Here is a 24,223-nt window from a genome sequence, read left to right as displayed (position 1 = left end):
ATCCCGAGGTTGGACTCAGGGCATCATGGCGGGAAGGGGGTGGGCTGAGGGGAAGCCCAGCGGGGAAGGGGATGGGCCTGTTGAATCCAGTAGCCAGTCTAGACAGTAAATGTTTGGAATAGCCTTCACCTGGCTGAATATGTGACATCTGATTTTTGGGGAGTGGGGATTCCAGTATCTTCATAGTAGCCAAGCAAGGAAAAGCCTCCAGGAACCTGAGTGGAGGCCGGAAGAGGATCAGAATCAAGCCTCCTTGCCCCTGGAAGGTCTCCCCCATCTTAACGTTACTCTTGATCTTTTCAAGAGCAAGGAACATAGACCTGCTACAAAAGTACAGTTGGGGCTGGGTGTGGTGACTAATCCCAGCCTTTAGGAGGCTGAGGCAGGAGGATCCCATCAAGTGTGAAGTTGAGCTACCTGGTGAGACAACAAAACAAATGAAAGCAAAACTGTAGCTGGGATCAGAGAGTTCGGAAGAGGGTGACAAGAAAGGAGCAGCCATGCCTCACCCTGGCGGGAGGCCATAGCACTCACACCCATAGCTGAGGTAGGTGAGGCCAAACCCTGCAGACCCTGCTTTGGGCCTCTTCAGGCCCGCATCATGTAGGACTGCAGTGGAAGCTGTAAGAGGCCTGACTCCCCAGTGAAGAACCCTAGGTCCAAGAAGTCAAACAGCTTGGGAACAGGCATACAGTGGGGATGGTTGCTCCTCTGAGGCAGACTCATGGCCCTGCCTCTGATCCTGTCACCAGAGTATGCCAGTCCCATCCCTCAGCCTGTCTTCTCTAGTGCAGTCTTAGGACAGAGGCTGCACAAACTCTAGGCAGGCACTCTGCTCCCCAGCGGTGCCCCTGTGCTGCCTGGCCCCAGGGGGAGTGGGAAGTCCCCGGCAGCCTCTCCCCTGCTGGCCTCCTCTCCTCCCTCTCCAGTGTGCCCACTGTGGCCTCCACTCTGCCTCATAGCTCAGTCCATCCTCGGGCATCATTCAGAGCAGTGGGTTGGGTCCACCCATAAGTGTACAGAATGAGAGAAATGCTCAGGAAAGCTGCAGTGGGGGTGGGGACACCATCAGCTGTCACCAGGGACAAAGGACAAGCATGAACTGCATGCTGTACATGGGGCACCACCAGTAAATTCACACACAGCTATTCTTACCACACCATCCTACTTCACAGATGAGGAAACCAAGGTCTGCCTGAATTCACAACTGTGCTCCTCACCTCTTTATCTTACACCAAGAGCTGGACCAAAACACAAATAGAAAATGAAAACCAAATACAAGATAGGGTGGAGGAAGGGCCACAGATGAGGCTGGAAGAGGAGACCAGGGAGGAAGGCCAATCCTTCAGCAGGGATAGCTGGACTCTCTTTCCCCTGTACCCGGCCCCTCTCTGATCTCCCTCCCTGCAGTGCCCCTATGTCTTGCAGCTCCAGGTCTCCTGGGGACAAGCTGTATCAGTCTGGGGTCCTTCCCTGCTGCTGACAGGGCTGAACCAGACCCTGGAGGATGGAGGGGCCAGGAGGTATGCAAGTGAGGTGGGGAGGGGGAGAGCCAGCAGCCAGCTTCTCGAATTTCAGCGGCAGGAGCTTTGGGTGTCTGGTGGGTTAAAAATACAGAGGCCCCAACTCAGGGTCATTTGATACTGGTGACTGAGGCATTAAGACTAAGGGGCTGAAGGCAGGGGCCTAGTGGGTAGAAAATGGAGCTGAAAGTAGAGAGCAGAGCATTCGAGAGAGGAGGGGAGTGGAGTGCAGGAGTTGGAAAGGATGGGAATGGAACTACAGCCAGAAAGAGCAACGAGAGGGGGTGAGACAACAAGGGCCCAGGTGCCGTGGGCTCCACACACCTCAGGTACCAAAGTCCAGCTGGGATGGAGCAAGTCACATTCCAGGGTCTCCACCCAAATGCTCACCCTTCCCCAGAAGCTGCAGAAGGGAGAAACAGGTGTGGGTGTCATTTGGGGCATTATTCTGGGCAGGCCTGCCCATCTTCTCATCTCTGGCAGTGGGCTCTGGCATACCAGCTGCCTCCTGGGAGAGCAGAAGATGGGATCCTGCCGTCTCCTCAGCTCTAACGTGCTGTGCTGGGGCTGGCTAGGGCCTCTCCTGCTATGGTGACAGCTGTCCTGCTTGGATCCACTTCTGCCACACTCTTGAGATTTTCTGCAGCTTTCTTTACTGAGCTGAGCCAGGGCTGCCCCACGGGAGGCTAGAAGCAGTACTCTAGTAACTTAATTCCACGGTCCATGCCCCTGCCTGGTTGCAAGATAAATACTGTTCTCCCCAGAAGAGAGACTTTAATCCAATGTTTCTCTGTGGGTCTCCCTCATGCCTCAGTTTACCTATGCTTGGTAAGAACCACAGAAAAGGTCCTTCCAGGTGTCCAGAGCTGAACTCATGCACTCTGTTCTCATCTAAGGCTGGAATCCATCTGCGACAGCCCTGGTCCCAGCTCCGCTTTGGGTCTCAGTGGCCACACTTCACCCACAGCCTTGCTTCAGGGAGCAGGGCCACCCCTTCGCATTTTCTTCATATTCTTTTGTACCCTCAGTTTTTATAACTGACCCTTTCTGTCCTGTCAAAGACACAGGAATAAATAGTGACTGCTAGCTGTCTTTGGAACTCTGTGCAGCCTGGGCAATCCTGGGGAACCCACCAAGCTCTAGAAAGCCCAGTCCCACGGAAGCAGAGCAGACACTGCTTGCAGGAGGTGGCAGCCAAATGCCATCCCTCCCTCATGGTGGACCTTATGGGCACAGAAACCCCAAATCTGCATCCCTCCTCACAGGATGGGATCGGGGCCAGCCCTGTCCTCCCCTGTGCTCCTGGTTTAGGAGTGTGGAGTGAAGTAAAGGAAACTGGCTGGAGCTGAGCCAGGTTGCCAGTCTTGGACTCAGCTCCATCTTTTATTCAGAGAATGATCTCATCCCTGGTCCTGGTTCTTTAAAGGGAACCACAGGGGTCTCTTTCCTGCAGCCTGGACTGCCCTTTTATTCCCCCCTTCCCTTCTCCCCCCAGGATAAAGAAACAGACTTTACTACACGAGACTCTCAGATTTTAGGACAGAGAGGCAACACCCCTCGGTCCCCTTTGGCCCTGTACAATCAATTTCAGCTCAGGTGCAGGGTGATACCTCCTCTCTCTACCCACTCTTTCCCTCTACCCCTGCCCTGCTCACTCTCCATGATCCCCAGTTACCCCTACACCACCCCTCCCCCAGCCCCAGCTTCATTACCTCCGACTCATCTGGTCTTATTTTTAGATCCCTCGTCTCTCCCTTTTCCTTTCTTAATATGGCGATGAGCTCTTGGGCCAGCACGGGGCCAGGGGCTGAGGAGCCCTGGACACTGGGGGAGGGGAAGAAGGAGCCACAGGGAGCCTAAGGGAGAGGTGTAGGAGGTGGAACCATGCTGGCCCTCGCAGAGTTGTCCTGGCCTCAGAAGGTTACCCACCTCTCCTGCCAACCACAGAGACATATTTAGACAGGACCAGGTGGGGACCAAGTGATGCCAACTTCAGGGGGCAGCTCCAATTCTCTCCCCGCCCCCTGCTCCTAGTCCTCCTCCTGACCCTTTTTCTCTTGGCCCTGTCGGCAGTTTCTCTGGGACCCAGCAGTGTCTTCTGTCCACTGCTCTGGGCCACTCCCCACCCCACCCCCACCTGGAGCCCCTAACTCAGGATCAGCACCCAGGGGCCCCTCCCTCCCCTAGCTAACCTCCTCTGGACCAGGAGAGCCGACCCAGATCCCACTACCTCCATGAGCACTGCAGATAGGATGGGGGCCAGAGCAGTGCTGCTATTTCTGCTGGTGCTAGGGACACCCAGGTCAGGGGTCCAGGGGGAGGAAGGGCTGGACTTCCCTGAGTATGATGGTGTGGACCGTGTGATCAATGTCAACGCAAAGAACTACAAGAATGTGTTCAAGAAGTATGAGGTGCTGGCTCTCCTCTACCATGAACCCCCTGAAGATGACAAGGCCTCACAGAGACAATTTGAGATGGAGGAGCTGATCCTAGAGGTGAGTGAGGGACTGCAGGCCTACCACACCTGCCCGGCCCTCCCTTTGACCCCTGCTTTACATCACATATAAGATCACTGAGGGTGGGATCTCACACAAGGATAGTGCAGCAGGGCCTCTGTGTGGACCAACGGACCCAAGAGCCATGGGACTTCAGCCCCAGGAACCCGATGTTAGGTACTGTAGAAGGGGTGCAGTCGGGCATTGGTGGAAGCTGGTGGCACCTACCAGGCTTGGCTAAGAAGACAAAAAAGGGAGAGGGAGGTCCTGGAGGGCCAGGGGCGAGGCCAGGGCTGCCACGCAGTCCTGTGCACAGCACTCTTCCCCCAGTGCTACTGTCCTGGCAAAAACCTGTTCCTGCACTGTATATTTAGGGGCTGCACCCCAAAGAGCGCAAACCTGACCTTAAATGTAAACACTCCCAATGTCTCCTCTGCCTATCACAGACTGGCTAAATGTTTCAGTACCTGCTTGAACCCACCAGGCTTCTCACAGGCCTGCTGACCCCTCTGCCTCGCTCCTTGTTCCCTAACTCCCCATTATCAAGCTGGATGCCTTCACTGGGAATTTTTCTCCTGGATATTTTTCCCACTTTTTGTAGGAAGGGATTCCTCATCCCCAATCTGACTTCCGGTCTAAATGGGGGGGGGATGATTATGTTCCCCCCAGAGCCAGTCATGTTGGAGTTTCTCTAAGTTTCCTTAGGCCCTTCTTGGGCTCAGTAGTGCAGATAGGCCCCAGTTCATCCCAAGCTGGGAGCATTTCAGGGTGAGACACCAGGACCACAGCTCCTGTTTCTGAGCGTCCCTGCCTGGCACTGGAACCTGCGTCGGATTAATGAGCCAAGTATTTTTATCATGAGTGCACAGTATCCCCAGCCATCCACCTGCCATCCTCCTCCCTTCCCATCCCTCTAAGAATCACGATGCCTGAGGGCTGGGTGGGGCAAGGCTGCGGGCTGTGTCCACCACAGCAGAATGAATCTGGGCTGAAAGCTGAGCCAGGAGATGCAGAGACAAGGGCCTCAGAGCATGGCTGTCCATAGCCCGCAAGGCCTAGCTGAGATACAGTGTCCACAGAGAGCTGGGCGTGGAGGAGGAGGGCACTCTAGTCCCTGCTTGTCTTGCTCCCTCCAGGCAGAGGTGATAAGTGATGACCTCACCTACCACTACGATCAGACCCTCTAAAATTCTTACATTGGGAGTCACTCAGAAGAACCCCAAGGATTCTCATATCACCCCTCCTCCAGCTTGGTCTTTGACCAAAAGGGAGTCCATGGATCAGCCTTTCTGGTGGGAAGCTGCCCCTCAGCCACTCTGAAACCAGACACTTCAGCATCTCTCAGGACCTGGGGAATTCAACCCCTTGCCTTAAAGTTTAGCATAATCACACAGTACTGGGAGGTGTGCGCTTGTAATCCTAGTATTACTCTGGAAGCCGAGGCAGGAGGGTTGCCATGTAGCCCAAGCTACACACTCAATTCAAGGCCAGAACTACCAAGAAAGATCCTTTGTCAAAACACCAGACCAACAACAAAGGACACAAAACAGAGCTCAGCAGCAAAGCACTGGCCTAGTGCGCTCAAGGCCCTGGGCAAACAAAAAGGCACAGTTCAGTTAAGCAAAATTATTTATGAATTTAAAGTGGAACCAAAGACAAAACAATTGCAGGACATATTTTTAAGGGATATTCTGAATCGTAGTGTAGGGTCCAGGTCAACTCTTAGGTTGACCTTAGATGACCCAACCTGGAAGCTGGAGGCGGGTAAGAAGCTGAATAAGACTCTCGAGAGCTAATATTAACCCGAACCCCTCACTCCAGTTAGCAGCCCAAGTCCTAGAAGATAAGGGAGTTGGCTTCGGGCTGGTGGACTCTGAGAAGGACACAGCGGTGGCCAAGAAACTAGGTAAGGGAGGGGAGGGAGGAGCGGGGGGGTGGCCTGTGGGACTCGGGCGGCCCCGGGTGGGACGTGAGGGGCCCCCTGGGATCCGAGGGGCCCGAGAACTCTTCCACCGTCTCCTCTGACAGGAGGAAGGAAAGAAAACACTGAGATTGGGAAGGTAGTGGGTGGGAGTCCTGGCCTCTTGTTTATTTCTTATGGAAACTCATACTCAGATCCTAGCACGAGATGAGCTGGCCCGCTTTAAATTTAGCCCCAAACACGGCTAGATGTGGAGGGAAAGGGGCGCCGGGGCATGCAAGCTGAGATGGAGAACCCTTTGGAACACACTCCCGGTTCCTCCTTCCTTCCCCTCCGGGCCCTGACCCGGTGTCACAGCACCGGCCACCAGGGGGCAGCACAAGTTCGAGACCGGGTTCCGGATGTGGGTGGAGGAGGGGTGGTTAGTAATAGTGAGGTCATCTGGTCAGTAATGGCAGAGTTGAAGGGCAGGACCAGAAATCAGCTACCAGAGTTCTCAGAGGAGACAGCAGGAATATACGTCTCTGGTCACAGCAGGCAGAGAAAGGAAGCAGTACTACTGAACAGTTATCTCCCTATTTCCTCTCCTCAAACCTTCGCTGGCCCTTTCCCTAGAAGTCCTCTGCCACAGGCCAGCCTCCTCAGCTACTTCAGGGGCACAGACAGTGGGTGGAGGGTAAGGGGACAGTGGAGGAAGTCGAGGTGGGGAAAGGGAAAGGGAGAAGTGGGGTCCAGGGTGATCTTGGGGAGACTGTGACCTAGGAGCTCAAATCTTGAGTGTGGAGGGCACTGGGGTCATGGTTCACCTCCCTCTCACTCCCCAGGACTCACAGAGGAGGACAGCATCTATGTGTTCAAGGGGGATGAAGTCATTGAGTACGACGGCGAGTTCTCTGCTGATACCCTGGTGGAGTTCCTGCTGGATGTGAGCGTTTCCCTGGACTTCACTGCCCGGCCTTAAGATGCCCCTGCCCCTCATCCCTGCTAGTCCCAACCTTTTTTCCCCTCCACACACACTCATCACACACCACAGACCACCCGTGATATGCATGCACCACACACCACACACACACACACACACACACACACACACACACGTCCACAGTGTAGTCAAAATATACAGTCAGTATTTTAAAATGTTTATTATGGTAAAAGACACATTGCCATTAATCCCCCTCAAAACACCTTTCCTTGCTTTGACTGCATCAGCTCATCATTCCCGCCACTTTTGGAAGCAGTTCTGGAAGTCCTCCCCGGGAGTGCCTTGGAAAGGTGTGATCTAAAGTACGGCGAATGCTCCTGCTAAGCGCCAGCCAGTGCAGAGACAGGCCGGCAGCACACCTCTGTGTCCACATCCATCCCCTCTGCTGGGCCTGGCACTTTGTGTCTCTTCCCTAAAGTCAAAATGACCGCGAAAGGTAAACCTTTGGAAGCAATTCAGAACGGCAAGGCAGCCACGGCAAGACACTGAAGATATTCACGAAAGAGGACTCTGGAGCTGTTTCAGAAAGCAGTGAGGGGGCAGGGGAGATGGCTCAGTGGAATAAGTGCTTGCCTGGCAAGTACAAGGTCCTGAGTTCAATCCCTGGTACCACCAAAAAAGAAAAAAAAAAAAAAAAAAAAACCAGTGAGAAGGGTGGAATACGTACACTCAAAACAAGGGGCAGTATGGCGAGGGCAGTTATTGGCAATGTTATTGGCAATAAACTTTTTTGTTCTTTTTTTTTTTTTTTTTTCGCCGAATGCCTTCAAGGCATGACTGGCTGTCTTGTGTTGTGGGGATCGAACCACAGCAACCTTAGCCTGACTGCTTTGTTGAAGCAGCCACTTAAAGAACTGAGCTAAGGGGCAGGCCCCCGGCAATAAACTTTTAAAACTTTAATTTACCAGAATTTTTAAATCACAGTTTGTACAAAACACTCACTAGATATACACTTAGACTAGACGCATACCACACACATCACACACATCACACAAAACACACGAAGCAGACATTACACCCAGCATAAACATCACATCACACATACCTCATACTACACAGGCCACCACCTCCCCTGTCTGTCAAGGCCTAACCCCACTTCCAGTTCCGCCTTCTCCTCAGATCAGTGATGGTGACCTTTAGGGATTTCAACAATAACCAACAACCTGCTGTGGCATGTATGCCACAGCTTTGCCACCACTACCCTAGATCCTGCTCCCTCCAAGTCCTACCAGTGGGACAACTTTGACATTCTTGCTCTTCTAGGTCCTGGAAGACCCTGTGGAATTGATTGAGGGTGAACGAGAGCTTCAGGCATTTGAGAATATTGAGGATGAGATCAAACTCATTGGCTACTTCAAGAGCAAAGACTCAGAGCGTGGGTAACCCTGAGACCGCTCTTCCCCTCCCTGGATGCCCATCTGTCTTATCCTCTGCCTTGCCGCCTCTTTGTCCAGCTCCACATCTTTCCTCTTTATTTCTCCTGCATGCTAGCTCCATTCTCTTCCCTAACCTCCCTGAACTCTGGGGTGTCCCACACAATCACCCCCAGCATTCTACCTGTGCCATTACAGCCCTAGGGCTTATTACCCCACTCTCAGATGACTAGAGGTATGGACCTCAGAATGCACCCCACCCCCCAAAGAAGAATTTGGGAAAGGCCTGAGTGGGATTGAATCCTAGGCAGACCCTCATTCTATACTGTTCTACTTCCCTCCCTCAGATTACAAAGCCTATGAAGATGCGGCTGAAGAATTTCATCCCTACATCCCCTTCTTCGCCACCTTTGACAGCAAGGTTCTCTTCCCTGTGGCCAAATTGGGTCTCCCTACACACTAAAGTTGCCCTCTGGCCTTTCCCAGAATTCAGTGGGCCCTGGTTCCATCCTACACGGTCACAATCCCCACCCCCAATCTAACTTCTTCTGCCCTATAGCTTTTAATTATTTATTTATTTTTGTATTTAGGACAGGGTATACAGTGTCTCACTGTGTAGATTGGACTCATAGTGATCCTCCTGTTTACAGCCTCCCAAGTGCTGGGATTACAGGTGCACGCCACCACACCCAGTCTCAATTGCTGTCTCAGCATGCCCCGGGGGTTGGGGGGCAGCACAGCAAGGGGATCAAACTCCTGGCCCCTGCGCTTTAATCCGCTGAGCTATTGGCCAGCCCTGCCCTATAGATTTTAGAGCTGAAGAGAACAGAGGCTCTTTACATTACCTTGCCCATTCCTTTCATGTTAAACTGAAGGCCAGAGAAGTTAAGGTCCACCCATTGTCACAGTGGCAATGACAAGAACCCAAATGTTCTGATTCCCTTCCTAATGTTTGCTATCCCAATATAACTCTTCTCATTGTGCCTCTGGGCCTCCGGCTGCTGCCTTCATTTCCTGTCTCCTGTCCCAAAGGTGGCAAAGAAGCTGACACTGAAGCTGAATGAAATCGATTTCTATGAGGCCTTCATGGAAGAGCCTGTGACCATCCCAGACAAACCCAACAGTGAAGAGGAGATTGTCAGTTTTGTGGAGGAGCACAGGAGGTAGGAGTCAGAGCGCCTCTCTGAGCTGGATAGGCTCTTCCTGGGTTAGAACGTCTCCCTTTGGGGTGACCTGGGGAGCTTCAGCTAACCGGGAAGTTGGTCTTCCCCAGGAGATGAATGCCCTTCCTGGTGCCAGTGCTTACCAGCACCCTGGCTTCTGCACCCTAACCCCTAGCAGTGTGCCTCACATAGAGGACGTAATCTGTAAGTGTGTGTATGGTTTTTTGTTTGTTTGTTTTTGGTGGAACCGGGGATTGAACTCAGATCCTTGCGTTTGAACTCAGATCCTTGCATTTGCCAGTCAAGCACTTATCCTACTGAGCCATCTCCCCGGCCCCAGTGTGTGTATGTTAACTGAAACTTAACCTCTGTCAGCCGTGAGTGCTGACCTGTGGTCAGCTAGAACCTGCAAAGTACTATTGTTCCATTCAATCTTGTTAGCAATCTGAGACAGAAACCTCCCAGAGTGGAGGACTGCATGGAGATCAGAACTAGAACTTCAGCCCTGACCTGTCCCGTGTTCTCTCCCATACACTGCTGTGTATCAGGGGTTCTCAGGGGAGTGGGGGAGCGGGAGGTGGGGGAAGGGTTTACCCTTCAGGGGATATTTGGCAATGTCTGCAAATAGTTTTGGTGGGGAGGAATGCTGCTGCTGGTCTTTGTGGCTGGAGGCCAGCTAAACATCTTGCAATGCACAAGACACTCTCTCAGAACAGAAAATTATCCAGCCCAAAACATCCATGGGGCCGAGGCTGGAAAGCCCTGCCCTATACTCACAGATTCTCCTCCTTCATAGTATTCTGCAACGGGAGATACCCACTCATCAGTATAAATACCGCCTGCCGTCTCCCACTAGACTACACCCACTTTGTCATCAGGGCAGGAGCATGGTTGCCTGGTGAAGCTCTACCCAGCACCTGGCTCAGTGCTGAGAACATGTCAGGCCTTCAGTGTCACTGAATGAGAGGATGAATGAATGAATGAGTGAATGAATGAATGAGTGAGTGAGTTGAATGAATGAATGAACACCCTGATGTACATTCTTACCTTTTCCCCAAAGGTCTCTCTTCCAGGCCTTGCCACCCCTGTCCCTCATGTTAGCCCTGCAATGGTCTGGGCCTGGTGCCTAGAGTCCAGGCTTTTGTTAGAAGGCTTTGTTCTGGGATGCAAGCTGTCTGTGCCCTGGGCCTGACCTAGAGACTGGCCTGGTGTGGGGGACCTGTGGAGGGGGATGTCCTTCTCATCCACTGAGTAGGGACTCTGCCTGTCTCTTCTAGATCAACCCTGAGGAAACTGAAGCCTGAGAGTATGTATGAGACCTGGGTGAGTGCCCTCGGCCAGACCCGGGCCCTCAGGGAGTAAAGGGGTAACTGAAGAGCAGGGTCCATGCCCACCTGTAGAAAGAACAGTGCAAAGGAAAGCAAAGGGGAGGGTGTTCTGTTCTGAAGAACATGTAGGCAGACAGACATAAGTGGATGGAATTGAGAAAGGTGGCATCCTGGGCTCTCGGGTAAAGGAATCACCAGAGGAGGTGTGGCAGCTCTGAAGCCAACAGGGTCACTGTCACAAGACTATTCCTGGTCCAGAAGCTGTCTTTCCATGACCCAGGGTCAGGGAACACCTAGGGTCTTCCCCAATCCCGACCCTGCTCTCCCTGTTGTACTGTCTCACAGGAGGATGACATGGATGGAATCCACATTGTGGCCTTTGCAGAGGAAGCCGATCCAGGTAAGGCAGGAAGACCGGCTCAGCCTGAGGGAAGGCAGGGTGGCTTGTTTGTTGAGAAACAGGCCTTATGTGGGAGGCATTTCTGGGAGTTTACAAGCAACCTGGGGCTACACAAGTGGAGCTATGGGAAGCAGGGAAATAGATCTGAACTCCTGCTCCTGGTGTTCCTTTGCTGTCCTCCCACCCACCTCACAATGTACTTATGTTCCCTCCAAGATGGCTACGAGTTCTTAGAGACTCTCAAAGCTGTGGCCCAAGATAACACTGACAACCCCGATCTTAGCATCATCTGGATTGACCCTGATGACTTCCCTCTGGTAAGAGGCCCCACATAGGCCCTGCTCAGGACCAGGACCTTTAAGTGAAGGCTTAATTTCAGAGTTCCTAGTCCCATCTCCTGACAGGAGGGGGTGGGAACTTTTCCTGTTGCATACTTAGGCATGGAGGGCAACCCAAGCACAGGGAAGGGGGATGGGAAGTGAATCACATGGGACATAATACACAGCTCCCACAGCACAGGCAAGACCTGACTCCTACCCACTCTACTGTAGAATCATAGCAGAGATTTCACATCTTAGGGGATGGTTTGAATCTCCAACACCTGTCACCCGTTGTTGAGTAACTGAATGAACACACAAAACTGCGAGGAACACTGGTGCTTACTAGGAATGTCCACCTTAGCCTAGAGATGCAGGAACTGAAGGCCAGAGAGCAGGGATTTGCCCAAGTACCCATGAGTGGAGCAGATCAGGATCACAACAGGAGTCTCCTCTCTCCTTTTCCTCAGGAGGAAGGGGCTGATATGCCCAGCTGAGCTTCCTGCGACTTTCCCTTTGGGATTTCCATTCTTTCCCTGCTTAGCTCTTACCTGCTGCTGCTGTGCCCTCTGCTGCGCCCTCTTTATCCCTGGGCTGACCCTCACACTTACCCTCCTGGACCCTGTATACCTAAATCCCACTAAGCTGCCCTGTTTGGATCTCCCCACAGCTTGTTCCATACTGGGAGAAGACATTTGACATCGACTTGTCAGCCCCACAGATAGGAGTCGTCAATGTTACTGATGTGAGTTTCCTTCCGAGCCCCAGCTGTGTCTCAGTGGCGCTGGCTCTCCTCTGCTCTGCCCACTGAGCCCTTCCCTGGAGCAGCAGCCACACCCATCCATGACTGGACCTGTGATGTGAAATTGCCCCATCCCTATCCAGTTGGCTGCCCTTCCTTCAAAGCCCAGCTCCATTCCGGTCCATGGAGTCTTGGACTCCTTCCCTTCCCAGACACTCTTGCAGCCCATCTGGCATTGAGGACATGACTTTCATATACCCTATTTTTTTTTTTTTTCAGTAGACTTGGAGATTTTATAAGGGCAAAAAACCCATGCACCACACAGTACATGCTTCAAAACTGTTCAGTTGACTGCAATAAGCCACATTCTTTACTTTCATAGAATTAATTAATCATCCTAATCAGAAGGGCAGGTAGGTATTCTATTAACTACAAGCCTGGATTGGATCAACTTGTTTTTGTAGTACTCAGGATGAAACCCAAAGCCGTCCCACAGAGCCCCAGCCCCAGTCTTCTTTTTTATGTTGAGGCATAAATTACCAAATTACCAAATTGCCAACATTGGTCTCAAACTTGTGACCATCCTTCCTCAGACTCCCAGAGTGCTAGGATCACCGGTGTGTGCCACCAGGCCTGGGTTTGTTGGATTGGATAAAATTTATGATAAAGATACAAATAAAATGTTAGGAAGGCAAGGAAATAAAAATGATTTCTACTTAAGAGGAGTTTAAGACATTGTGGCATTAAAGCGGGCATTGTACAATGTGTAGGATTTCAACCAATGACAATTAAGAAAACTTACAAACTGAGCTAAGATTAAAAGCAAGATTGGACTATGAATAGTAGAAAAATGCCTATCAGATTTGGGAATAAGTAGGCAGTTTGTTGTGATTTGAGTCTAGCGATCATGAAAGCTATGGAAAGCTTTGAACAGGGAAGAGGCACTTATTTTCTTCTGTTGCATGGTTCTGCACCGAGGACACAATAGAAAGGTGTTTTAAAAGCTTGGTATGGGAAGAGCGTGGGAAACACGGGAGGGAGCGCAGCCTTCAGTCCTCCGCTCCTGCTGGTCACGGTCCTAACCCAGCCTCTCATCTGGGCAGCCTCCCTGGCTCTGAGAGGTAGAGGATGGGAGGGAGGCTGTGCGGGGCCTGGCAAGCGGGGACTCAGCTCTGGTTCCTGTTTGTGACCCCCCCCCCACCAGGCGGATAGTGTGTGGATGGAGATGGATGATGAGGAGGACCTACCTTCAGCCGAGGAGCTGGAGGACTGGCTGGAGGACGTGCTGGAGGGTGAGATCAACACAGAGGATGACGATGATGATGATGACGACGATGACGATGATGATGACTAGTTGCCATGGCAACCGCCTCCTGCCCATCTCTGCCTGTGCCTTCTTCCCTCCGCTGTCCATCCCTGAGTTCTTCCCAGGACACCAGGTCATTCTCTACCAGAGGGCCTGTTGGGGCCTACATGTTGGGTGCTGAGATCCTGATCTCCCTCAGGTGATGAGGAAAGAAGTTACTTCTCCTTAGAAGCTAGCCTGGCTTTCTCCTATGACTTTGGTTCTAACCCTGCAACTCACCTGTATTTATCCTTTGTCTCTTCCATGATGCTCCGCCCTCTGTCTGGTGGTTTTCCTTTTTGCTGTGTCTGTGGGTATCACCTCTTTTCTGTTCCTTCTTTATACTGCCCCCTATCCCAGTCTCTCAAATCCTATGTTCTTCTGACAGTCCTGTCCCTGGACAGGAGGAAGGAAGGGTGTACCATGTTTGAGGCTGTATCTCAGCCACTTCTCGTTAATGTATTTGGGTCAAATGCAAGGCCTCAATAAAGAGATCTGGGGCAGCATGAGCAAGTGTCTGCGGATGAAGTCTCACCCCTATGGCAGGAGGGAGGTGACCAGAGGACAGATAGGAGCTTCCGAGCTGGGTGCCTTGTTACAAATGAGTTTGCGGACCACAATGGAGGGGGCAGGGCTCTCTCTAGGCAGTGGGCCCAGAGGAGCCAGGATTATTTCTCAGCTTCAAGTCAATAAGCCTTTTCTGAACACATGGTGTTTGTCCAGTGCTGCTGTGGGGCTCTGGAAGAACAGAGAGTGCCAGGCCTGTCCCTGCTCTTCAGCTGATTAGCCACACTGAGAAGTCAAACAGGCATACTAAACAATTGAAGAAAAATACAAAGCAATGTGTGATTAAGTGATTATATGCTGCTTGATCACGCCCTCCCTGTAGCTCTTGTTTGAACATCAAGACTGATCCCCAATTATGCTTCCTCAGCAGGGCCTTCTCGGAGGCCCCCCCTCCCTTGGGTCCCCCCTGCGCTGGGATCCCCACACTCAGTGCGTTCTAGCACAGCTCCTCATTCACGTGTCTGTGCTCCCCACTAAACTGGTGCCCCATGAGGGTGGCAATCCTGGCTTTCTCTTTATTTTCACAGGGCCTGGTTCGTAAAAAGTTGTGCTTAATGTTATAGTTAAAAGAAGGAACAAGTGAAAAAACAGGATGGGCTCAGAAGAGAGAGCAGAGGGAGCCTGATGACTTCCTAAAGGAAATGAGTCTTTTCTAGGCCTTAAGTTAAAGAATGGGATTTGATTGGAGGCAGAGGAGTTGAGAGGGGAGCATTTTAGTTCCTGAAAACATCACCAGCGCTGGTAGGATGCATTTGTCTTACTGGGGGCATGGGGACCATAGAGACAAGGGGAGAAATATTCACGCTGTGGATATGAGATCTGAGTAAACACAGAGGGGCTGGTGGCAGAAGGCTTTGAACTTAATTCTGTGAGCGGGGGAGGAAGAGCAACATTTTCATTTGGTAGCAATGATAATCAGGATGGCATCGGAGAGGAAAGAGGACAGAGATACTGGGGGAGGAACTCAGCTCATAGCCAGAGACTTAAGATCATCAGAGGGGGGCTGGAAGAAGCTGGACCCAAGCATTAGCCCTGGGAGTGGAGACACGTGGACTTCTGAGCACATAGTGCCCCCCCCCCCCACCGCTCCCAGCGCTGTTGGAGTTCTTTGTGGGAAGAACCCACCGTCTCTCCAAAATAGGACCAAAATAGGCTGGGGTAAACACAAAGGAACTGAGAGCAGGGCGGACTCAACTGTCAAGCAAACCCATGTATAATAGACACTATAGTTTTCATGCACCAGGTGTACAGGTATTGCCAAGAGACTTAGAGGATTTCTAAGTATGGAAAAACGAGACCTGAGGTTTTTCATTCTTCACAGACAAATCCAGGAAGTGTTCTTAGCGAAGTTGGCAGGAGTGTGGAGAATAGAAACAATGTATTCATCCGACTCATACCTATTTAATAAATGTTTAATAAGTAGAATGGAAACTAGGCTAATATTATAAGAAATATTATGACGCTTACTCTGTAGCATAGAGCAGAAAAAGATCCTGAACTAAATAATAGTTCTTTAAAAAAAAAAAAAAAAGCACTCATGCATGCTTCAGCCTCTAGAGACATACTATTTCTGAGTCTCAGGACTATATAAGATAGGCCTTGGCAGTGCTAGCTTCCTGGTAAAGATACTGAGGCTTGTGGGCACAATTTGCCTAAGGAAAGAGCGACACAAGACGAGCCTTGTCTGGTTCCCTGTCGTATTTCACATAAATACGATATGTCTGTGGATAAGTCGTGCAGTTTCTCTGCATCTTGAAGATGAATCAACAAACTAAGTTTTGACCTTACAACAACACAGAGCAAATGAGATACATACACAAAGGTGAGTTATACATGTGTCTGTGACTCTGAAAGGGACAGTGGCAGGGCACACAGCGGGAGAGCAAGAACAAAGAGAAAGCCTGTGAAAAGCAAAGCAGCAGGAACCTGTGCTGCTCCTAGGGATAGTGTGGACCAAGAAAGTGGGCCTCACCCGAGGCTGCTGGACTGAAAAATGGGGATACGTGCTCTGGTGCCCATGCCTCCTCCTGAGCCAGATCCTGCCAGGGTTGAGAGGAGACCCTTTAGGATGGAACTGGGGTGAATGTGCATACTTCCCCAATTCTTTCTTTCCTCTTTCAGCCCGGCTGAGAGTCTGGGGGAGGAAAGTCCCAGAGGCGGAAGGGAAGTGAGAGTGGCTGGCCCTGGGCAGAAGGGTAGAGCTAGGACCAACCTAAGTGTGTCTTTGTTAGTTGTCTATATTTGCATGCTGAGCTCACGGCTTTTTTTCTCCCCAGAAAATGAAATTACATCATGGTGGGGGAAGGTAGAGGGGCATATTGAGGAAAGGTGAGAGCGGCACAAGGGGGCTTCCTTGGCATCTCCCCGGGGCCGTGGCTCGTGATGTAAAGGAGGCTCCACCTTGACACTGGGCCCCGGCCCTACCTCCATCCCATTGTAGACAAGCCTGATCCCTTACCACTTCCCTGATCCAGACAGCTAGGAAAGAGGTTCTCCCCAAATACCAAAGCAAGTAGTTAAGAGAACTCAGACGCCAAGGCCTTCAGAATCCCTAAGCCCAAATCTACTCTTATGTCTCCTTGGGGTCCCAGCCACCATGGCCATTTAAAGGTCAAAAGGTGTCCCATTGGCAAAAAACTAAATCTAAAATTTGTTTCGCAGTTTAGGGGAGGAGGCGTCCCATTCCCTCCCTCAGCCCAACTCTGCCTTCCCTCCACCTAGGAGCCTTCCAGAACCCAAGCCCCTCCGTCCCGCCCCCTCCCCTCCCTTTTCCCTCCCTCCCCGCCCCCCGCCCCTCCCGGCTCTGACATCACCGGCCAGCCGGGTGGGGTGAGGCGGCGCTGGGCTCGAGCTGAGCTCTGCGAGCGGAAGAGGCGGCGGCGGCGGCAGAAGCAGAGGAGGAGGCACTGGACGCTGCTCGGGAACCGGGACCAGGCGTGCCCGCGCCCTGAGCACTCCGCTCCGGAGGCGGTGAGAGGGGAGGAGGGTAGACGTGTGTTGGGGAAGGGACTGATGTGGGGTGTAGGTTTGGAGGGGTGGGGATCGGGAAGCCGGGGGCGCGTGGGGAAGCGTGAGGATCCCGCTGGTCCGCTCTGGGCCGGTCCCCTGGGGTCGTCTCTGCGGTGCCGAGAGCAGCACGCACCTCACCGGAGGTGGCGTGGCTTCCACCATCCCTTCTACGCTGAGCGTTGACTTGGGATCGCATCGGGGCCTGAGGATCAGGATGCAGCCTGCTTCCCGCCCAGCCGGCTCAGCCGGCCAGCTAGGGCCCTCCCTCCTGCCCTGGCCCTGGCCCTGGCCCTGGCCTGGGCCTCGCCCCCGCTGGCTGGCCGCTGGCCGGCTGCTGTCACCATGTGCCCGCACTCCAGGCTGCTGCACCTGGGGAGAGGTGGGATCTTTGAGAGCTGTGGGGAGGAGGAAGGAGCTGAGGGTGTAGAGGAATAATGTCTCTAACGTAAAACCCCTAATTAATCCTACTGAATCTGTGTCAATCTGACACAGCACAAGCACACCTGTAAGAGACAGCCAGCACATACAGTGACACACAACCATGTGACTCTTACACACATCGTCTAGCACACATCTCGCTGCCCAGCACTACACATCCAGCTGCTCACAACCCACGGCCACCCAAGTGGAGTCCCCTGGACTTGGGGCTCAGAGACCTGTCTGAGAGACAGCTGAGTGGTAGACAGAATGGCTCCTTGTCCCCATGTCCACTCTGATTTCCTGGGCAGCTTTAAAATCCTGTGTCACTCTTCCAGGACAAGGAGACAGGAGCTTGACCAGTCTTAGCTGGGTGAGGAGAGTAGATCCTGCTTGTGGCCTCTCCTGCAGGTCCAGTTAGAGCTTAGCATGCTGGGAGGGGCCAGCTTCAGGGCTTCAGAGTGGCCAGGGGAGGAGAAGGGAGTGGAAGAGAGGGAGAGAGAGAGAAAGAATGAGTGTGAGTCAGCCAACAATGAGGCTGAAGTCGGAGGAAGAGAGAATGAGAGGAATGTGGAGAGACAGACGTGGAGAAAGGGACAGAGCCAGAGGACAGATCCAGTGCCAGGGAACCATGGAAATGGAGGAAGTGAGAGACAGAGAAGGCCAGAGGATGCAGAGTGGACTAGGGAGGCGCAGAAACGAGGGAGGATGGGAGCAGGGAGTTAGGAGGAGCGTGTTGGTCCACGTGTCTACTTTGTCCAGGTTGTGTGTCTGGCTTCGGGTTGTCAGAGATTAGCATTAATTGCTCGTGCTTCCGTGGGTAAACACTCCCCTCGGGGAACCTGCTGGCAATGCCCTAGGCTGCCAGTTTCTGTGGGGCTCTCCTCACTTGTGACGCCTGCCCCCACCATGTGTGCATGTGTTGTCAAGCATGAAGAGGGCCGCAGGATCCCAGCAGCGCTCTCACATCCTCACCTACACTGTCAAGATGGACATCTCCTCTGAGCAGTAGGCAGCCAGCCTCAGGAGGCAGCCTGCGTCCTCAGGCTCGCTCACTCCTAATGGTAGGTAGCTCTGAGTACTGAGAGGGGGACAGAGTCACAGAATCCAGGAGTCCTAAGTGTTCATAGCTGCTACCCAATGGGACAGGTGAATTAAAAACCAAAAACAAAAAACAAAAAAGGGATGAGTGCCCATTAAAAGGAAAGGAGGAAAAAAGACCAGGAGAGACATGGCTGAGGGAGACACAGAGAATACAAGCAGGCCACGTCACATCAGATGAGTGCAGATGGACCAGGGAGCATCGTGGGCCCTGTCCCTCTACTCAGCACAAAGCAGCTTTCCTCTGTCCTGCTTGACCCAGTGCCAACCATCTCCTGCTGCCCCCTGCATGGACCTGGTCCTTCTGTTAGACTAACAGCTTGAGGCTGAGCCTCTGCCTCCATGCCCAGGGGTTGATTTGCTTCCTGAACATTCTGAGGCCCATATGGCCTGCTTCCCCTTACTCCATCCCAGGCTGACCCTGTGGTCTAAGAACCTTTCCCTTCCTTCCTTTATAGTAATAAAGATACCCAGCCCCCACCAAGCTAGGTAGAAGCTTGGGAAAGAAATCAATTATGATATTAAAGGAAATGAATTTATAGGACTGCTTCAGTTTAGGGCCTAGATATGATTTAGGATATGATTTAAAATAGGACAGCTAAAACCCTGCTCTCTTCCCACCCCTCTGCTTGTCCTTGATTACTTCCTCCAACTTCAGTCAACAAGACCGCAGATTTGAGTGTCCCAGAGGCCCCTGCTGTCCTTGCAGGGGTGTCTGGGCCCTTGCAGCTGTGTGGGATGGCCCCTCCCCTCTGCTGAGGCAGCTGCCGCAGATGTGAGGGAAGAGGGGCAGCGAGCAGCTCCTAATCCTCAGGCTTCCTTCTCCCTCAGGTTTACTGAGATTGGGAACCAAATGCTAATCTACTGTGAGGTGATGGCAAATGCATTCGCCTGCTGCCACCACCACCTCCTCCACAGGTGGTTATGCTATGTGCTCTGTGCATTCCCCTTGTCAGACTTTGACTTTGCAAAACACCCCTGGGCCTGCCTCTTCCTTGCCCAGCGTCCACATAGTATAGCCTGCCATCTTCCCAACTTCTGCCCCAACAGGTCAGTGTGTAGGGACGCCTGCCTAGCCCATTTCTCTTCCCCAGTATCCTCAGTGGGTTGCAGTCTTGTGAGGGCTTCCCCTTGGGCCAGCTTATGAAAGGAAGGAAGGTGTGAGGAAGCAGTGAGCAGCTCACAGAATGAGCCGGGAGGGAAGGGGACTGACTTCCTGCCAACCTCGGCTCTGGTTCCCAGTTCCTGCCTAGTATCCTGTCCCAAGAATGGGCTCCGCCCAGGCTGCCGCTGCAGGGTGTTTGCTGGACAGCCCTCTGAGTTGCTTCAGAGATCAGGACCAGTTTTCAGAGCCAGGAGGGCACAAGACTTCTCCACAGGTCCTGAGGAATTCTAATCTCTGATGAGGAAAGTGACATGGAGGATAAAGGAGTCATGCTGTGCTAGGCCCTACCAGGGCCAGACCAGCCAGAGAACAGTTGATCAGTGAGACTTGAGAGCCTCATAAAGGACAGTCCACCTCCCTGTACTCAGAAGTCCCCCCTCCCCAAGTCCCCTGCGCTGGCCTCTGCCACAACACCTGGGCATGAGCATGGCAGGAGGTAACTTTGCCTTTCCTGGCTTCCTCAGGGGGCCTACCCCTGTTCTTTCTGTCTCTCCTTACCACTCCCTGCACTCCTCCCATCCAGTGGCATTATTGTCCTGATGACTGGGGGGGGGGGCACCCTGAACTGAGGTTGCTATGGTAACAGCAGAGCTGAGGCTGCAGCCCTGGACTGTGTGCTCCATGTACTCCCCCTCCCCCGCCCCTCTGCAGCCTCGGTCTCATTCCCTTTCCCAACTCCAGCACTGGCCCTCCCTTCTGTACACACGCTCACCTCACCCTCTGCCTTGTGAGCCTGTGGTTATGCACCTTTTTACACACACCCTCAGCTAGTGCAGACACATACAAACATACATCCCACACACTCGCAGCCGGTGCACCCACAACCACACATCCAGCCTGGCACAGTGGCACGCACCTCCACTACCAGAACGTCCAAACACGCCCACTGCCTCCTCCACACACCTGTACACAGCCAGGGAGCAGGATCCATACATAGGATTCTGAAGACACACCTCTCCCCCAGCCACATTAACATTCCTACCCTCCTTTCTCTTAGAGGCCTGCTTGTATCCCCGTCTGTGGGTTGGTTGGTGTGTTACACACGTTAATCCCTTTCCACCCACTTCCCCTATAGATGTTTTATGTTCAGAGCCCTAAATCTTAACTCCTCCCAAGAGATACACACACACACACACACACACACACACACACACACACACACGCTTCCCTCCCCCCAGGACTTCTCATATTTACAAACTCTTCCATGTAAAAGCGAGGCAGTCACTATGACCCTCAGTTCTAGCCACTTCTTCAGCTGAGTGCTGGCTGGCCCCCAGTCTCCTGACTGGGACAGAATCTGTCTCTTTCCTATGCTGTCCTGTCCACTTCTCCAGGTCAGTGCTGGCTGACCCCCCGTCTCCTCACTGGGACAGAATGTCTCTTTGCTGTACTGTCTTTCCACCTCCAGCTTTCCCTCATTCTCTGGACCCCTTTCCTATCATCCCATCACATTCCCTCTTTTCTGTCCTCAGATTATTAGTAGAGGCGGGGTTGGGCTCCAGAGCCTGCTGCTGTGACCTAGATTTCAAAGCGGAGATGGTTCTTGGTGCTGACAGTCAGAGAGCATTGTTCCTGGCCCAGCCTGGCAGGGCCTCCAGTGGGCCCTTCTTTTTGCACCTGGGTGTACAAGATGAACATGCCTGTGAATGCCTGCTCCTTGTGGAGGTCGTGCAAGTCTTGCTGTCCAGCTCATTGTCTGTCTGGGTCACGGTGCCTGCCACCAAGGGAGACTTGTTTATTTGATCCAGGTAGGGGGCTGGGAATGGGGCTCCTGGGCCCACACCTCTTACTATGTGATGCTTTGCCTATCTCAGTTCCCCTTATAGGAGTCCTGGAGTACGGGAAGTGAGGGTGTGTCAACATGTTCCCTTTGGTCTACAACATTTGCAGCCCAATGTCGGGGTGATTTGTGGATAACCTCATGTGGCTCCATACCTTGGTCTATCTAGTGTTTATGACATGATTTACTTTTAATGCTTGATGTACTATAAATATATAATTAGAAAATAAGTCCTGTTTTAAGCCCACTGCTATTTTCACATTTTATCCAATCTACAAAGTGCATTGTAAGGTCTGACCTTTCTTCCTCTTAGCCACAGTTCCTATTTTAGTGGAGGGAAGCCTCAAAGAAATGTTCCTTACCGTCTCAACCTAAGCATCATGAAAGGATGGAGTGAAGGCCTAGGTGAGAGGCCATGCTGAAGGTAGTGCCAACAGGATGTTGAAGCAAGGGATGGCAGTTCCCTTCCTGCCACTCGCCCAAAGCTGCAGCTAAACTCCCCTCCCCCACCCCCCCAGCCAGCCTGGGAACTGGGCAGGGGGCCAGAGCCAGCCGCTTGGTATTCTTGGGCGCGGGGGCTGCAGGCGCAGCACAAAGGCTAGGAGACAGGGCTGATTAGAGGCCCACTAACCATCGAGGGAGAAAAATGGGCTCTACACAAGTGGGGGCTGCCCATTGCTTCTCCCACCCCAAGCCCTAATGACTTAATAAAGGGCTTAAGCATGGAGGGGCCAGGGAACCAGCAGGCCAAGCAAATAGGCACCCATCCAAGATGAGTCCCAGGATGGGATGATGGGAGTGGACGTGAGGGACCCCTCTGCTTCTGAAGAATGCAAGCTAGGACATGTGAGCATCAACCAATCCCTCCAGCTCCTCCTTTCGTGCTTCTCACTGCCACAGTGAACCTCTGGTTGTTGTTTTTGAGTGTGTTTTTCCTGACAGGGGGAGGGCTTGGAGGTGGGTGGGGTGATTCTGGGGGGGACTTGGAGACAGCGGGTGAGAAAGTAGGGAGCAGGTTGCCATGGTAACCGCCTCCTCAGTCAGGGGAGCTGTTGTCAGGGTTACTGTTGTGGGGGGAGAAAAAGATAGTGTGGGGGGGTACAACTTGTCACTCTAAGCTCCAACTTGGTTCCTAGCTTTCTTCCTGTGTATCCCCACTGCCTAGCCTAGGCCCTTTTCTCCCTCCAGTGCTATGCCCTAGAGGGGGAGGTGGGTGGTATGAGTGAACCAGGCCTTGTACACTAAATTCAGACTCCCCTCCTTTCTTGCTTCCCAACCCTAGTCATGGCCGAGTATGGGACTCTCCTCCAGGACCTGACCAACAACATCACACTTGAAGACCTGGAACAGCTCAAGTCAGCCTGTAAGGAGGACATCCCCAGTGAGAAGAGTGAGGAGATCACCACGGGCAGTGCCTGGTTTAGCTTCTTGGAGAGTCACAACAAGCTGGACAAAGGTGGGGGAGGGGCCCGATTCTTTCAGCAGAGAACCATATACAGAGTGCACCTCTCTATGCTGAGGCAGAGTAAGGGACGTGTAATGAGGTGTGCTAGCGTTCTAGCACAGAATTTACATTGTTCATCATGTCCCTTGTCAGTAAAAATATTTAAATACTTGTGTTACCACATATATGAGGACACAAAATAGGATTTAGAAGCAGTAAAATTTAAAATGAAAGCCAGGTTCTAATATTTTCTAACTTTAAGGCAGTTTTGCTGGGGGGCAGGGGTCAAGGGACTAGGATTAGAGCAGTCTACCACAGCCTGAGGCTTTCAGAGGTGGGAGTTAGTGGTGTGTTTGAAAAGCTGAGTCCTGCTTAGCTTGATGGGGACATTGGGTATGTTTATAAGTAGCTGGGAAGACTGCTGCAGAAGGCCTTGGGAAAGGCAAGTGACTTCAGGGCCCTTCAGATACAGGACTCTGACTGTAGAGTGGGTAACAGGGAGGAAAGCTCAATGAGAAGATATTGTAGTTAGACTGTAGCAACAGTCAGGGTAGGAGCCACAGCAGCAGGTCTGAGGGCATCTGTCATCTCTTGGCACTGACCAAGCCGTGGAGAGCTTTCTGGTTGCAGCTGTGTCTTTCTCTAGATTGTCTAGAGGTTGCCCTCCACCCCCATTGCACATGTGCTATTTGGGAATTCTTCCTGATTTTCAGTTGGAAGGAAAGTAGAAAAGGGATAGGGTGCGGTGTGGGTTCTGTGGACCAGTTTTCCTGCAACAGTACTGTAGCAGGGTGCCTCAGCTGTCTCTTCCTGACTTAGTAGTCCCTCTTCTGTTGCTGCCCCTTCTGGTAATGTGAACAACTCAGGCGCAGCTCCCAAACATTGGCCTGGTAGAATGGGGGAACCAGATGCCAAGGGATACAGCTCAGCGGCTTAAGTGCCAGCCTGCCAAGTACAAGGTCCTGAGTTTGATCACCAGTACCAAAAATAAGTAAAACAAGAAGAGGGGACCTGCCCTCTGTAGCCCAGGTCTGACCCAGTGTCCTGCCTCTTTCCAGACAACCTCTCCTACATTGAGCATATCTTTGAGATTTCCCGCCGTCCTGATCTGCTCACTATGGTGGTTGACTACAGAACCCGTGTGCTGAAGA

General features: G+C 52.4%; 2 protein-coding genes across 2 annotated transcripts; both read left to right on the top strand.

Annotated features, from left to right (window-relative positions):
• The first annotated feature begins 3,430 nt into the window (after positions 1 to 3,430).
• Positions 3,431 to 14,098, top strand: Casq1 (calsequestrin 1). The gene is made up of 11 exons (XM_004639937.2): positions 3,431 to 4,018; positions 5,840 to 5,924; positions 6,764 to 6,864; positions 8,185 to 8,296; positions 8,642 to 8,715; positions 9,327 to 9,457; positions 10,735 to 10,780; positions 11,131 to 11,185; positions 11,402 to 11,502; positions 12,173 to 12,247; positions 13,449 to 14,098. The coding sequence occupies exons 1-11, from the start codon at positions 3,758 to 3,760 to the stop codon at positions 13,596 to 13,598; spliced, it is 1,191 nt and encodes a 396-aa protein (XP_004639994.1). The 5' UTR covers positions 3,431 to 3,757; the 3' UTR covers positions 13,599 to 14,098.
• A 2,919-nt stretch (positions 14,099 to 17,017) lies between these two features.
• On the top strand, positions 17,018 to 24,222 carry Pea15 (proliferation and apoptosis adaptor protein 15; the record flags this gene model as incomplete). The annotated part of the gene is made up of 3 exons (XM_023699796.1): positions 17,018 to 17,126; positions 22,911 to 23,084; positions 24,131 to 24,222. Coding segments are annotated over exons 2-3 (264 nt in total), but the record flags the coding sequence as incomplete, so codon positions are not given.
• Between the last annotated feature and the right edge of the window lies 1 nt (position 24,223).

Source organism: Octodon degus, unplaced genomic scaffold, assembly GCF_000260255.1.
Source record: "Octodon degus isolate 3935 unplaced genomic scaffold, OctDeg1.0 scaffold00116, whole genome shotgun sequence".
NCBI lineage: Eukaryota > Metazoa > Chordata > Mammalia > Rodentia > Octodontidae > Octodon > Octodon degus.
The sequence above is the reverse complement of the archived record's forward strand: the minus strand, read 5'-3'. Positions and strand labels throughout refer to the sequence as shown.